Source organism: Sinohyriopsis cumingii, chromosome 12 (genome assembly GCF_028554795.1).
Source record: "Sinohyriopsis cumingii isolate HCF-2022 chromosome 12, ASM2855479v2, whole genome shotgun sequence".
NCBI lineage: Eukaryota > Metazoa > Mollusca > Bivalvia > Unionida > Unionidae > Sinohyriopsis > Sinohyriopsis cumingii.
The window spans coordinates 108,773,872-108,787,852 of NC_142972.1; the positions used below are offsets into that span (position 1 = coordinate 108,773,872).

General features: G+C 33.0%; 1 protein-coding gene across 7 annotated transcripts in view; it reads right to left on the minus strand.

The window, feature by feature from the left end:
• Positions 1 to 13,981, minus strand: part of LOC149787231 (polyadenylate-binding protein 4-like) — a 48,845-nt gene that overhangs the window by 34,716 nt on the left and 148 nt on the right. For 4 of the 7 annotated variants that reach the window (XM_089977737.1, XM_089977731.1, XM_089977734.1 and 1 more), the window contains exons 2-4: positions 9,735 to 10,049; positions 6,503 to 6,696; positions 2,394 to 2,509 (exon numbers count right to left, since the gene is read on the minus strand). In XM_089977737.1, the coding sequence (XP_089833863.1) occupies positions 2,394 to 2,509; positions 6,503 to 6,696; positions 9,735 to 9,936 (512 nt within the window). In that variant the 5' untranslated portion in view covers positions 9,937 to 10,049. Of the gene's footprint in view, positions 1 to 2,393; positions 2,510 to 6,502; positions 6,697 to 9,734; positions 10,050 to 13,427; positions 13,604 to 13,981 lie in introns of those variants that run through there. The other 3 variants (XM_089977732.1, XM_089977736.1, XM_089977735.1) reach the window with 3 other exon arrangements.

The following is a 13,981-nucleotide window of genomic DNA, read 5'->3' on the forward strand; positions in this document are numbered from 1 at the left end:
AACAAGAGCCCATCTCGTGTAACTTGGAATCACCCATATGTAAGGATGTTTTCCAATTACTATGTGCATAAAGAAATTTATTATAGGATTAAATGATGATGGTTGAGTACTGATCATTGTGTAAATTTGACCTAATCATTCGCAAAGTAAATAAAGTCTGAAGGACTTTATGTAGCTTTTTGTAGCTTTTGTGAGTGAGTAGGTAAAATTTATATATCAATAAATACCCAACCATCATTAATTAATCCTTATAATTCTAATTTACTCCCTGTCTGTCATCAGATCAGCAAATTTCATCAACAAAAGATCACTTTTATGTAGATCTAAGTTTTCTTTCATTAGCCTCTTAACTGCGACAGAATATACAGCCCAATCTTTGCTAGCCAAGAGCCGTCGATTCTTTATACAATAACATAGGGTAGAGTGTCATAGAGGGTCATGCCAGTGATATTTTATTATGATCATTATTTTAATATATAAAAATACTGTTAAATGCTATTTAAACCAGCCTATTCTTTTTTTCCTAAATTTACACTTAAGTATGGCACATGTTGTTATAGCATTCGTTGTCTTTACTTTCTATTTATTTTGATCTTTCAGAAGCAAAATTATTGTCCATTTTTAATGAGATCCTTTGCCTGACATATGACCCTGATCTTTAATGACAGCTGCTGGAACATGTTGTTGAGGTGAAATGCAATCATTTCCTAAGATTAGCTTGTAAATCCTGCCATATGCCTTCTTCAGAAAAAGGGGTGAGTGTTCGAGTGCAGGAAGGTCTGTGGAATTGCATTGTTTTAACTTATAATGGTCCATTTTAATCTGGGGTTTATAAATTTTGATTGGTAATCAAAGGGGTTGGTAAGTGGGGTCTTATTTTGCTATTATTAGTTTGTAAGGTATTAATATCTATAAAAATTAAAATGACCTGGAACCAAAAGTAGTCTGCAATATGTATCAATGTGTAAAAAATTCCAGATCAGTATCATGTAACCATTTACATCCAATCAAACTGGAGAAAACATGATCAATTCACACAAATTGGAATTGTAAAAAATCAAAGTTACATGAAACTCGGATTTCTTGTTAACTGTTTTCCATTTTCTACAGATCATCAAATTACATTGCAATACATATCACAATATACTGTCCTGTATCACAGTATGTAAAGACACAATAACTACTGTAACACCCTAACACCCAACTCTATTAATGACCATAATATGCACACATTGGCTCATTTAATGCAACAATTCATGTTGGAGATTATTTCAAACTTAAGACCAACAAAGCTAATAAGCAGAGCATACAGTGTCTGTATAGGGTTTCAAAAACAAGTCTGCAAAATCATGGATATAGATTGCCAATTAAAAGTTTAGTTCCAAAAATATAAAAGGAAAAACTGACAGAAACTTCAAGAAGGTGAACCCTTTCAAATATATATATATGTGTGTGTGTGTGTCTGTATGTGTGTGTGAATTCCTTCAAGACATGTGCAAATGGGTAAAGTTGTAAAAAATTTGCAAAAATATCAAGGTTACATATTTTAATAAATTCATAGAAAGATTAACCATATAAGTAAGTATTTACCCATACAGGATAAAAGGTAAAAGTGCTTGAAAAATATACAATAGATATTGGGTCAATATTTGTTACATAAACTTCACTCTATATTTAAATTATAAGAGAATAAAATACAAATTGTGATAAAATAAAGACCCTGATCTATCATTACATTATGTGATGACATATCAAGGTATTTTGTATTCACAGTTAGAAATATGTATGTGTAAATGCAGTACCACATTAAAGTCATGTATGGCAAATACAATACCTCAGCAAATTCATGTCTATGTAAATACTGTACCTCAGCCAAGTCATGTATGTGTAAATACAGTACCTCATCCAAATCATATATGTGCAAATACAGTACATGTACCTCAGCCAAGTTATGTATGTGTAAATACAGTACCTCAGCAAAGTCATGTATATGTAAATACAGTACCTCAGCAAAGTCATGTCTGTGTAAATACAGTACCTAATCAAAGTCATGTATGTGTAAATACAGTACCTCAACAAAGTCATGTAATATATGTAAATACAGTACCTCAACAAAGTCATGTATGTGTAAATACAGTACCTCAACAAAGTCATGTATGTGTAAATACAGTACCTCATCTAAATCATCTATGTGTAAATACAGTAGCTCAAACAAAGTCATGTATATGTAAACAGAGTACCTCAACAAACTCATGTATGTGTAAATACAATACATCATCAAAGTCATCTATGTGTAAATGCAGTACCTCAGCCAAGTCATCTATGTGAAAATACAAAACCTCATCAAAGCCATGTATGTGTAAATATAGTATCTTGGCAAACTAAATACCTACACTTTTTTACCATTCAGCAACATGCCATTGACCTTCTCTATGGCATTCCTTGCTGCTTCTTCAGTCTCGAAGTGGACAAATCCATATCCTCGGGATCCATGCTCATCACAAATAATCTACAAACAAGAAAACTGATCTGTAATTATTCCACATGTATTGCAGACACCCAATCGACAACCTCTAAATGTGTAACGCACACATACAATCGACAACCTCTAAATGTGTAATGCACACATACAATCGACCTTAAATGTGTAATGCACACATACAATCGACCTTAAATGTGTAATGCACACATACAATTGACCTTAAATGTGTAATGCACACATACAATCGACAACCTCTAAATGTGTATTGCACACACCCAATTGACAACCTCTAAATGAGTAATGCACACATACAATTGACAACCTCTAAATGAGTAATGCACACACCCAATTGACAACCTCTAAATGAGTAATGCACACACCCAATTGACAACCTCTAAATGAGTAATGCACACACCCAATTGACAACCTCTAAATGAGTAATGCACACATACAATCGACAACCTCTAAATGAGTAATGCACACACCCAATTGACAACCTCTAAATGAGTAATGCACACACCCAATTGACAACCTCTAAATGAGTAATGCACACATACAATCTGCTCTTTCTTTTTCTATGAGTATTAAATACAAACATGCATGTTTCTAAATAAACTTGAGCATGACACATGCATCCAGTTACTAACATTGCAAACTGCAAAATCTTTGCAATAAATTAAGTTCTAGTGACAAATTTTATCAGGACTATAATGAGCTGGCTTAATTTTGGGGTATAATTCAGGTAAAATAGTTACCCTTTTCCTTGCCTTGTGATGAAAAATTACACTAATGCCAACAAAAGAAACAAATGAGCACAAATTTAATATAACTTGGGATATATTTTAGCAGTGTGAATTCATCTAGAGCACAGTACAGATCTGCTACATGTGTTGTATGGACCAGACATGTAACAAGATCAATTCAGACTTTCTATAGAGCCCGCATTATATCCCACTTTTACACCTTATGGCAAACTCGTAAGTCATTTAATACTGTTCATTAATCAACAAATTTTACAGCTTGGTATATTTTTTTATTCATTTGTTTCATTTAATGATACATATATATATATATATATATATATATATATATATATATATATATATATATATATATACATAGTACATTGTAATGCCTGTTTCTTTGGTGGGACTAGAGATGCTATTTAACTTGCAGAGAAAACTAAATGGTGTTCTAAATATTCTAAATGATCTTTCTTGGGAATGTAACAGGCATATATATTGAGGCACTACATAATTAATTAATAATAAAATTAATTTCTAAAGTACTTTCTTTGTGCACTGTATCTTCAGAGACAAATCTTTGTTCTTGAGTCATAGGTTTTAGGGCACCTTTTCAATAATAATATCAATACTCAGCTGGTAACTTGCTTTAATAAAGGTATCAATGGTAGGATTAAATAATGAAATCAATCCAAACTTTTTTGTCCAAAAATGTACTCAAATTTAAATTATATTAAAACTAATAAAATAAAAAAACACATTCTTACTAACTGCAAACTTTTGAAGAGCAAAAAAGTAGCTACATGTACATTATTTAGATTTTAAAATTTAAAAAAAATAGACGATCTCAAATGGGTTACAATTTAATACTGAATTTATGAAACGAGTTGAGTAATGTCCAGCTTTTGCGAGCCAATGCTTGCAAAAGCTGGACACTATTCAAAGAGTTTCATAAATTGAATTTTAAATAAATACCCATTTGAGATTCTTTTGATCACAGTTTTATTTCAGTGGAAATTATTTAAATAGAAAGATGATTGAATAATTTCGTTCATTCTGACAGACAGTGCACCTTTAATTTGTTGTGCATAAAATATAGTCCCAAACAAAGTTGAACTAGTAAAAGTAGATTGTACATTTTTACAAATTATAAATCAAAGAAAAAGCTTCCATCTGAATAAACAGAACATTTTATAACGACAAAATCATTTTTCAAAACAGAATGATTAATGCGCTGTGATGACAGATTGATATGGTAAACAGTAGGCCTAGAGTACATGTTTACTCTAAAATATCACTTGCAGAACTAAACGTTACATTGTTGCCATTTTTATCTGAAATAGAATTACTGGATGCAGAAATTCCCACATTTACTGCAATGCATTTGTGACTGGATATTTGCAGTATGTGACTGGAACAATTGACTGTGTTTGAGGACGTAAACAAATTTCTTTCTGAGTCGGATTTGCATCCCATATATACTGCATAAAGATGCTGTGGATGGATAAAGTTCTGTCAGTTAGGAGACCCATATATGTCCAAATGTTTCTGTGAACAGAGGTGAGTTTATTTACTTCTATAAGTTAAAATTTAAACCACACTTGTATATATGGTGGATTCTATATCTATGTTACAGATATACCGCTCCCTCTCCCCACCCTGCCATCAAATAAGCAATACCCTTAGTTTTACTTCTCATTCTATCTCCTTCCAAAACTCTGTAGATGCCTTACTCCAAGAAAAATTGCTGGAAGCACCTAATATTAGCAGAAGCAACTTAATGACTGAAAAAATCAGTAGTCAAACAGTAGAACACATTAAAACTTTGCATATTATGAATAATATGGATTTTTATAAACAAAATTTAAACCATCCATAATTTATCTGTTTCTTTTTGGTCACAATGAATAACTTCTCTGCACACTAACGTACCAAGCACAAATAAACTCAGTTATTGTCTCGAGTCAGAGTATCTTAGTTCTATTAAAACTGGTATTACAATGTAATAATATTATATCTGATGACTCCCATTACCCGAAAATTGGTGGAACCACTATGCAAACCAAAGTAGTCCAATCATATGCCAATATTTTTATCAGTGATCTAGAACAGAAAATGTAAAACTCACAGCTATATAATGGATAAATCTTTAAAAATGGATTATTTACAACCTCAAATGTAAATCAAAATTAAGAGGTCATTGTATCACATGAAATGTCACTTACTGAGTTACCTACCATCTATGTGGAAACAATATGTAGGTGAGAATAAAAGGGAATTCAAGTAAGAATAAAAGAACAACCTCAGGGATATACATTACAAAAAGGATGCCCATATATCTAAATTCATTTACCAATCTGAAAACAACATAAACTGTGATCAGTATCAGATAATAGAAATCATGCAATCTGACCACAACATAAACTGTGTTAAGTATCAGATAACAGAAATCATGCAATCTGACCACAACATAATCTGTGTTCAGTATCAGATAATAGAAATCATGTAATCTGACCACAACATAAAACTGTGTTATGTATCAGATAATAGAAATCATGCAATCTGACCACAACATAAACTGTGTTCAGTATCAGATAATAGAAATCATGCAATCTGGCCACAACATAAACTGTGTTAAATATCGGATAATAGAAATCATGCAATCTGACCACAACATAAACTGTGTTCAGTTTCGGATAATAGAAATCATGCAATCTGACCACAACATAAACTGTGTTCAGTATCGGATAACAGAAATCATGCAATCTGACCACAACATAAACTGTGTTCAGTATCAGATAACAGAAATCATGCAATCTGACAACATAAACTGTGTTCAGTATCAGATAATAGAAATCATGCAATCAGATCCAGAGTTCTCAAGCAGCAACACTAATTTAAAGATAGAGAACTTTATTTGATACACCTGAATTACACACTCTTCAGCTAGTAGGGATCAACATCTCTGTTTAAATGGGAGTCCAGGTATTTTAACTTAAGTCTGTGTTGTTCTTTACACTGCTTGCACATGTTTCAAGGATTGTCAGTCTCTGAAGTGAAGCACAGTATAGATGACAGAAAGTGACAATCACAACTAAGAGCAAGTAAAATGACAGCATCTCTGGGGAGAATTATAAAGTCAGTGGAGACTGATTTAAAAAACCGGTGTACAATATCATACATGAAACTGAGTCCAGATTCTCCACACTGAAAGATCGTATCGATGGCCATGGGATCTTTCATGAAAGCAACTGGTCCGATTTTTTAAAAAAATTACCTTGCAAGAGAGGATATTTCCAAAGGTGGAGAATGTATCGTACAAAACCTTATTGTCAATGCTCTTGTCCAGGTTCTTGATGAAAACATTGCCAACGCCCGACTTGCACAACGAGGGATCACGCTGGGACCACATAATTCGGATATGTTGGCCTTTCATGGTGTCAAAGTTCATGGTGTCTAAAGCTCTTTCAGCTAAAAGTAAAAAATGAAACCAATGACATTTCATCAGTTTGCATTTTAAATTCAACATTTTGTGTGTGCCTGCACTGGTTCTTTTTCTAGATTTGACAAATCAAAGTTACCATCACAAATCCATCCTGTCTGGACTTTTCCATATCTCCCAGTACCTTTTTCAAACTTTGCAATAAAGAGCTTTATCGAACACATGAAAGCCAGAGTGCTATGAATACACTAATTATTGGAAACATCTGATATTGAGTTACCTGGTACAGATTATAATATGCACACTGATACCGATGACATTCTTCATACAGTATTGCGGTTAGATTACTGTGTTTCAATGAGCTCAGGTCATCATTGTATAAAGGACATAAAATTTTGTGTGTAAAAAAGTAAGCTTAGGTTTCATTGTATAAAGGTTATAAAATTTTGTATTGTAGGCTTAGGTCATCATTGTATAAAGGACAAAAAATTTTGTATGAAAAAGTAGACTTAGGTCTTCATTGTATAAAGGATATAAAAATTTTGTATTGTAGGCTTAGGTCATCATTGTATAAAGGACATAAAATTTTGTATGAAAAAGTAGACTTAGGTCTTCATTTGACAGCAGTATTTCACCCGCAGTTAAAAATCCTACAAGAACTCTGTTGGGACTATTACTGTCAGTTATTCAGACCAGGATTTTTGTCTGGATACCTAGTAATTTATAGACAATTATAAATTGCATATCAATAGTATGCATCAATTCCAAATAACGTGTCTGAATACTTTTTTCTGTATGATTTGGTAAACTATGCTCCTGTCCATGCCAATACTGCCTGCCTGATAATCAGTTCTTATTAATCCAATTTGACTGGATCATGATATGGCACTTTTCCTTAAATGAAAACAAGATGTGTGCAAGCCAAATTCTAAATTGCATAACCACTAAAATGTACAGCAGCTGCTGCAAAAAAGTTTAACTGAAATAATTGTCACAGTTTGCATGATTTTCATTATATAAAAAAACACTACTGTGGTGTCACATGTGTCTCAATTTTTGTTGGGTCACTAAATTTGTGATTTAGAACAAAAACAAAATCCAACAAAATGTAAGAGCACCTGCAAGGATGATAACTACCATTGTTCACAAATTTGTACAGGTACTAATTTTTATAGGGTACTAATATTTTTTAATCTTTGTGGTTGCTAGACACCACAAAAATCAATTAATGATACAACAACAAATGAGCAATATGTGTCACAGAAAGCCCCTACCCCCAGGTCTTTTACTGATATATACCTAGCAATCAACAAAGCTAGCTATTTTATAATTCAACTACAATACTTTAATGCAGTATTATCTTCTATGTTTAATTTAATCCATTAAAAAACTATATAAAAAAGCTGTTTATATTGTTTCAGTACACACATTATGTATACAGTATCAGGGGTCTTGCTACATGGTAATGTGGGTGACTAAAATGCAAAAAATTTAAACTTTGTCTTCTTCTGTTAGGAAAGCAAAAATAACTTGGCTGTGTGGCTTTAAAAAAATAAACATAAATTGAGTGAGAGTAGTTTATGGCTTTTGAAACAATCCCCTGACCCAGTCAATTAACTCAGCACATTTCATTCAGGTGTTGATATCAACTGCACCAAAAGAATAAACATTTGCACATTCATAAGCATTTGTTTTAATAGCTATTTGACCATTAGTAATAATAAGGACTTTGTACAACGCCTAATCTTTAGAAGCTCTAAGCATTTTACAACATTAGACAACACCTATAAGATAAGAAACATAATAATATTATTACAAAAACAAACAACATGAAATTAGAAAAACATTAAAAAATAAAAAACATGCTGAGAATATTTCAGGTAGGAAACATTATTAGGTCTTTAAGTTTGTTCTTGCTGTCGAAATAAGTAAGTTTTGAGAGCCCTCTTGAATGTGATCACTGTGTCTTTGTGTCTAAGTTCAGTGGGCAATTCATTCCACACTGCTGGGCCCTGGTATGCAAAAGAACGCTGTCCATATGACTTTGTTTTCGTAGTGGGAATAATGAGTATACGATTAACCCTTTCACCTGCAAGTTATCATTTTTCCTCACTGCCCAATTTAGCACATTATAATTGAAAACATACCAACTTGAGATTTTAAACCTGAAACACCAATATCTAAACAACAATTTGTGTTTAAAACTGGAACTGGTGAAAGCATTTTCTAAAAATATTTCTTGAAGATTTTAACTGCTATGCCTGTTTTTTTTCTTTGCAAAATCACTGTGAAACCTATCAAGGTATAATAATGACAGACATCACTTCGTCTAAAAAGGTATAATAATGACAGACATCACTGTGTCTAAAAAGGACCTCTTAATTAGACTGGCCCTTTTCTTACTTCAAGTAAATTAAGGCAAATATATAAAAAGCAAAAGTCTAAATGATATGGCATAGAAGAGTTAGCCTCAAGGTTTTACATTAGATCGGAAACATATGGGACAATGCTATGCTGTGGTTTTTAATTTTAAAATACACAGTAATTATTGCTGTATTCATATAATGTGCATTGTTATACTCTCCTTAAGAGGACCTCAAGGGAGACTAGTCCTTGATTAATGAGTCACCCTCTATAAATAAAGCATTATTATTATCATTATTATATATTATACAGAACAGAAATATATGTACAGTGATTGTGGCTTTTTTTTCTTTAAATTGTTCTGAAGCTGAACCATGGAAACTGGTCTTTTTGTACAAATCTGTTATGAGAGACCACCTGTCATGAAAGACCATTTTATTTTTGGGTAGAAGGGGTGGTCTCTCATTACAGATTTACTGTATTGATAATTTGGACATTTCAATGCACACATCAATACTAAAGGCAGTGAGTCAATCCAAAACTATATCTGCTTTCTAGTCTTCAATAACTATGAATAATTATTAGCAATAATGTCTCTATTCTAAATGTGTACTGACATATATAATAACCTAAGTTTTGTATAGATATAGGGCATAAGCAGTAAAAATGTGGGCATTTAATTCTTATTTATACAAGAACATACCATCAGCAGGCTGCTGGAAGTGAACGTAGGCATAACCTAAGGAACGTCTGGTGATCATGTCCCTACATACTCGAATGCTGAGTACAGGCCCTGCTGTGGAGAATTTCTCAAATAACATGGCTTCGGTGATTTCAGGATGAAGGTCTCCCACGTAGAGGGAAGCCATAGAATAGGATCCGGGTCCAGCTGGGGTCATTGACATCTTGTCATGCTAGTGTTAACACGTTCAAACTGGTATTTGAAGCCCCTTCCTGTGATAGTCCCACTTAGAAGTAAGATGTAGACCTGCTATGTATGATGGGGGTGGTATTCATTCTGGAATGATCATCATATAGCAATGAAAGAATACGCTTACAAGAATAAGACTTAGTGTATTAATGGTTTTAAAAAAATTACATCACCTGGATGCACTATTTTTAAATTAAAATTGTTATTGATACAGTAGAACCTGTCTTGAAAGACCACCTCTTCTGTAAACTGATAATGGTTGCTCAAGACAGGTGGTCTATCATGACAGGTAATAACACTATATAATGAATAAATCCATGCATCAAGAATGTGGTATCTTGAGACAGGTGGTCTCTCATAACAGTGGTCTTTCAAGACAGGTTTTGCTACATTATTAAATAATTTTTTTCATTTAAGACCATAATACAATATTAAAATAATAATTTCACATAGCAAATAAATACAAATCACATGTCAGGCATGTCATATTTATGGTATACAACAAAAAAACCAAATTAAGGTGTGATAAATTTTTATATAAACATCTTTGATGCTTCTTTCCTTAATGAAGTAAATCAAACAACAACCTGAAGTGGATGTACTTTTCAGAATCTGTTAACTGCCATTTTGGTATGTTGAAGAGCGGTGGCTTTAATAGTTTGAAAAATGCAACCACTTGATTGTGCCTGGAATTACTTTGGTAAGGAAATGGCACCAATGTAGAATGTATAGCATGACCAATTTCAAAATGTACTAACTTCACTAGTCATACCCACAAAGTACTGACTGGCAACAACATAAACTTTACCAGATATCCATCTAGTGAAATGGTAAAAGCTACTGCTTAAATTTTGAGTTCTGCTAAAGTAATTTTACTCTTAGTCATGCAACAGTGTCAGTATCTGCTGTCAACTAAGTGAGATATTCTTAAAAACATTTTTTTTCTTCCAGTTTCAAACACAGCCTCATGGTGTCATGTTAAAGGCAGTAAGATGTTGACCCCATTCATAACATATATCTGGGGTATACATCTTTCCTTGTTTAACTACTTTCTGGAAATGCTCTCAATTGGAATGGACACTGATTTGTCAGTGTTCACTATTCTGTGTTCAATCTAGAGAAGTCTCTATAAAAATGGGGCAAAACAAAAATTCACTGGCCCTTTCTAGTTAAATTTCCTTTGACCATTCCCCATCTCACTGAAGATAGTTAAATAGCCATATCAGGGACATGTGGTTAGAGCATAACACACCAGCCCACCCTTTTTTATGATACCTACTGTTGGTATGGGTGGGCATTTTTACATATATTCATCTCAATACAGACCTCTGTAATACTTAGCAACCTTTCAAAATGAAATGGGGAAGCTCTCTACAACTGAACTAGAGAGCTCTAATTATCAATTAGCAAGATCTCTAAATCAATTGAAGATCTCTCTAATTCAATAACTACAGTCAAGTTATAATTGTTGATGTCTATACTTAATTTGTAGACCTCTCTAATTCATTCTACAAATCAAGATAAGTCAGCATTCATTCAATAATAAAGCTTGCTAATAGGATCAGGGACCTCTCAATTTTGTCATTGGTTTGACAAATCTATAGATCAATTAAAGAGCTCTTCTTCATTTAAAGAGGCCTCTAAATAGTGTTTCTAGGCATCCAAGCCCAACTTCCTTAGGTAAAACAAATTACTGCTCCATTTATTAAGTTTGTCATGATTGAGTGGATGGCATTTATTAATTTTGTCATGCTTGAATGGATGGCATTTATTAATTTTGTCATGCTTGAATGGATGGCATTTATTATTTTTGTCATGCTTGGGTGGATGACATTTATTAATTTTGTCATGCTTGAATGGATGGCATTTATTAATTTGGTCACACTTGAATGGATGGCATTTATTAATTTGGTCATGCTTGAATGGATGGCATTTATTAATTTTGTCATGCTTGAGTGGATGGCATTTATTAATTTGGTCATGCTTGAATGGATGGCATTTATTAATTTTGTCATGCTTGAGTGGATGGCATTTATTAATTTATCATGCTTGAATGGATGGCATTTATTAATTTTGTCATGCTTGAGTGGATGGCATTTATTTATTTGGTCATGCTTGAGTGGATGGCATTATTAACTTTGTCATGCTTGAGTGGATGGCATTTATTTTGTCATGCTTGAATAGATGGCATTTATTAATTTTGTCATGCTTGAATGGCATTTATTAATTTTTGTCATGCTTGAGTGGATGGCATTTATTTTGTCATGCTTGAGTGGATGGCATTTATTTTGTCATGCTTGAATGGATGGCATTTATTAATTTTGTCATGCTTGAGTAGATGAAACAGGGGCATGTCAGAGTAGTTGCCATTTTGAAACCAGGCTCATGCGATGGACTTACGACCCCACTAGACAAACTGTATATCAATTGTTTATGACCGTAGTTTCCAGGTTATTGAGAGTGCTGCCTAGTGTCTGGCTAAGATGAATTTTGTAATGGAACTGCCATTGTTTCACCAACAGACTATTAATCACTAAAACTGCAATGTTCAACAAGATTCAATCAGATTTGAAACTTATAATGGATTTCTTTAAGTTTAATTGTGTACAATAAACCCCATTAGCAGTTCTGCTATCTTTTGGCTAATTTCTTCAGTTTCAATAATATGGTAATCACATTTTTTTATTTATAATATTGATATATTCATAGCCATATGAGAATGATTAGTGTCTGAGTACATCTGATTCTTACATACTTTACCCAGGCATATCTATCAATCCATCCATTTGAATCTTACATACCATACCCATGCATATCTATCAACCCATCAATTTGAATCTTACATACTGTACACAGGCATATCTATCAATCCATCAATCTCAATGTTACATACTGTACACAGGCATATCTATCAATCCATCCATTTGAATCTTACATACTGTACACAGGCATATCTATCAATCCATCAATCTCAATGTTACATACTGTACACAGGCATATCTATCAATCCATCCATTTGAATCTTACATACTGTACCCAGACATATCTATCAATATAACCATTCATCATAAACAAAAAGTTTTGTTATCAAATAAATACAATAATTAATGCAATGTGAAATGAAATTAATTTTACAGTAAGCTAATATTTAAATAAATACCTCAATAAAAACACACAAAAAATGTATGGCTTTAATTATCACATTAGTTGAATTAGGACTCACTTGTCTAGCATGTTTTTGGGACTCTGGGGGCGGGGGAGGGGGGAAACGACTATTTCTGGGAGAAAAGAGTACAAGATCATATATATTCTTGTTCCAGTGTCACACGTAGGATCCCAAAGACAGGGTAGATGGTTTCTCCAGCCTTCCAAATTTGGCATTTATGCAAGATTTTAGAGTGACATAAAATAAAATAATAGTTCATAATGCACTAATAGTGCGAAGAAAATTTGAGATTATCTTACTTGCTTTGACAGTTCTGCCATCTTTGCTGTCTCCTCTGCAATATATTTTACTTGGAAACTTACATTATTGCAATTACAGTTTAATAAAGTGATCAAAATCACTCTTGAAAATATTAGCATGTTTGAATATCGTTTGGTTACAAAAATAATGCAGCATTAGTTTTAAAAACATTAGTGAAAAATCAGGATGTGCGTTTTAGCGCGATTTATGTACAAAATGTGTCTACCGCGCAATGCGCAACTCTTGACATGTATGTGCCACAGGAGTCTTACGTTTTATCAACAAAGTACGACTAAATCTCTGACAACGCGAAATCACCTTACCGGTACTATAAACTATAAATTATAACGTTAGTACCAATAAGGTGATTTCGTGTTGTTAGAGATTCATCGTACATTACTACCATTATCTGATGCTGTATTCAAAATGGTGGCGTATCGTTCAGAGCACACTTGGTGGACTTGCGGTACTAATTCAGTTCCCTAAATAAACCTATGCAAACACCATGATATAAAAAATGCAATAACTTAAAAAAATTAGTGCTCATGATCAA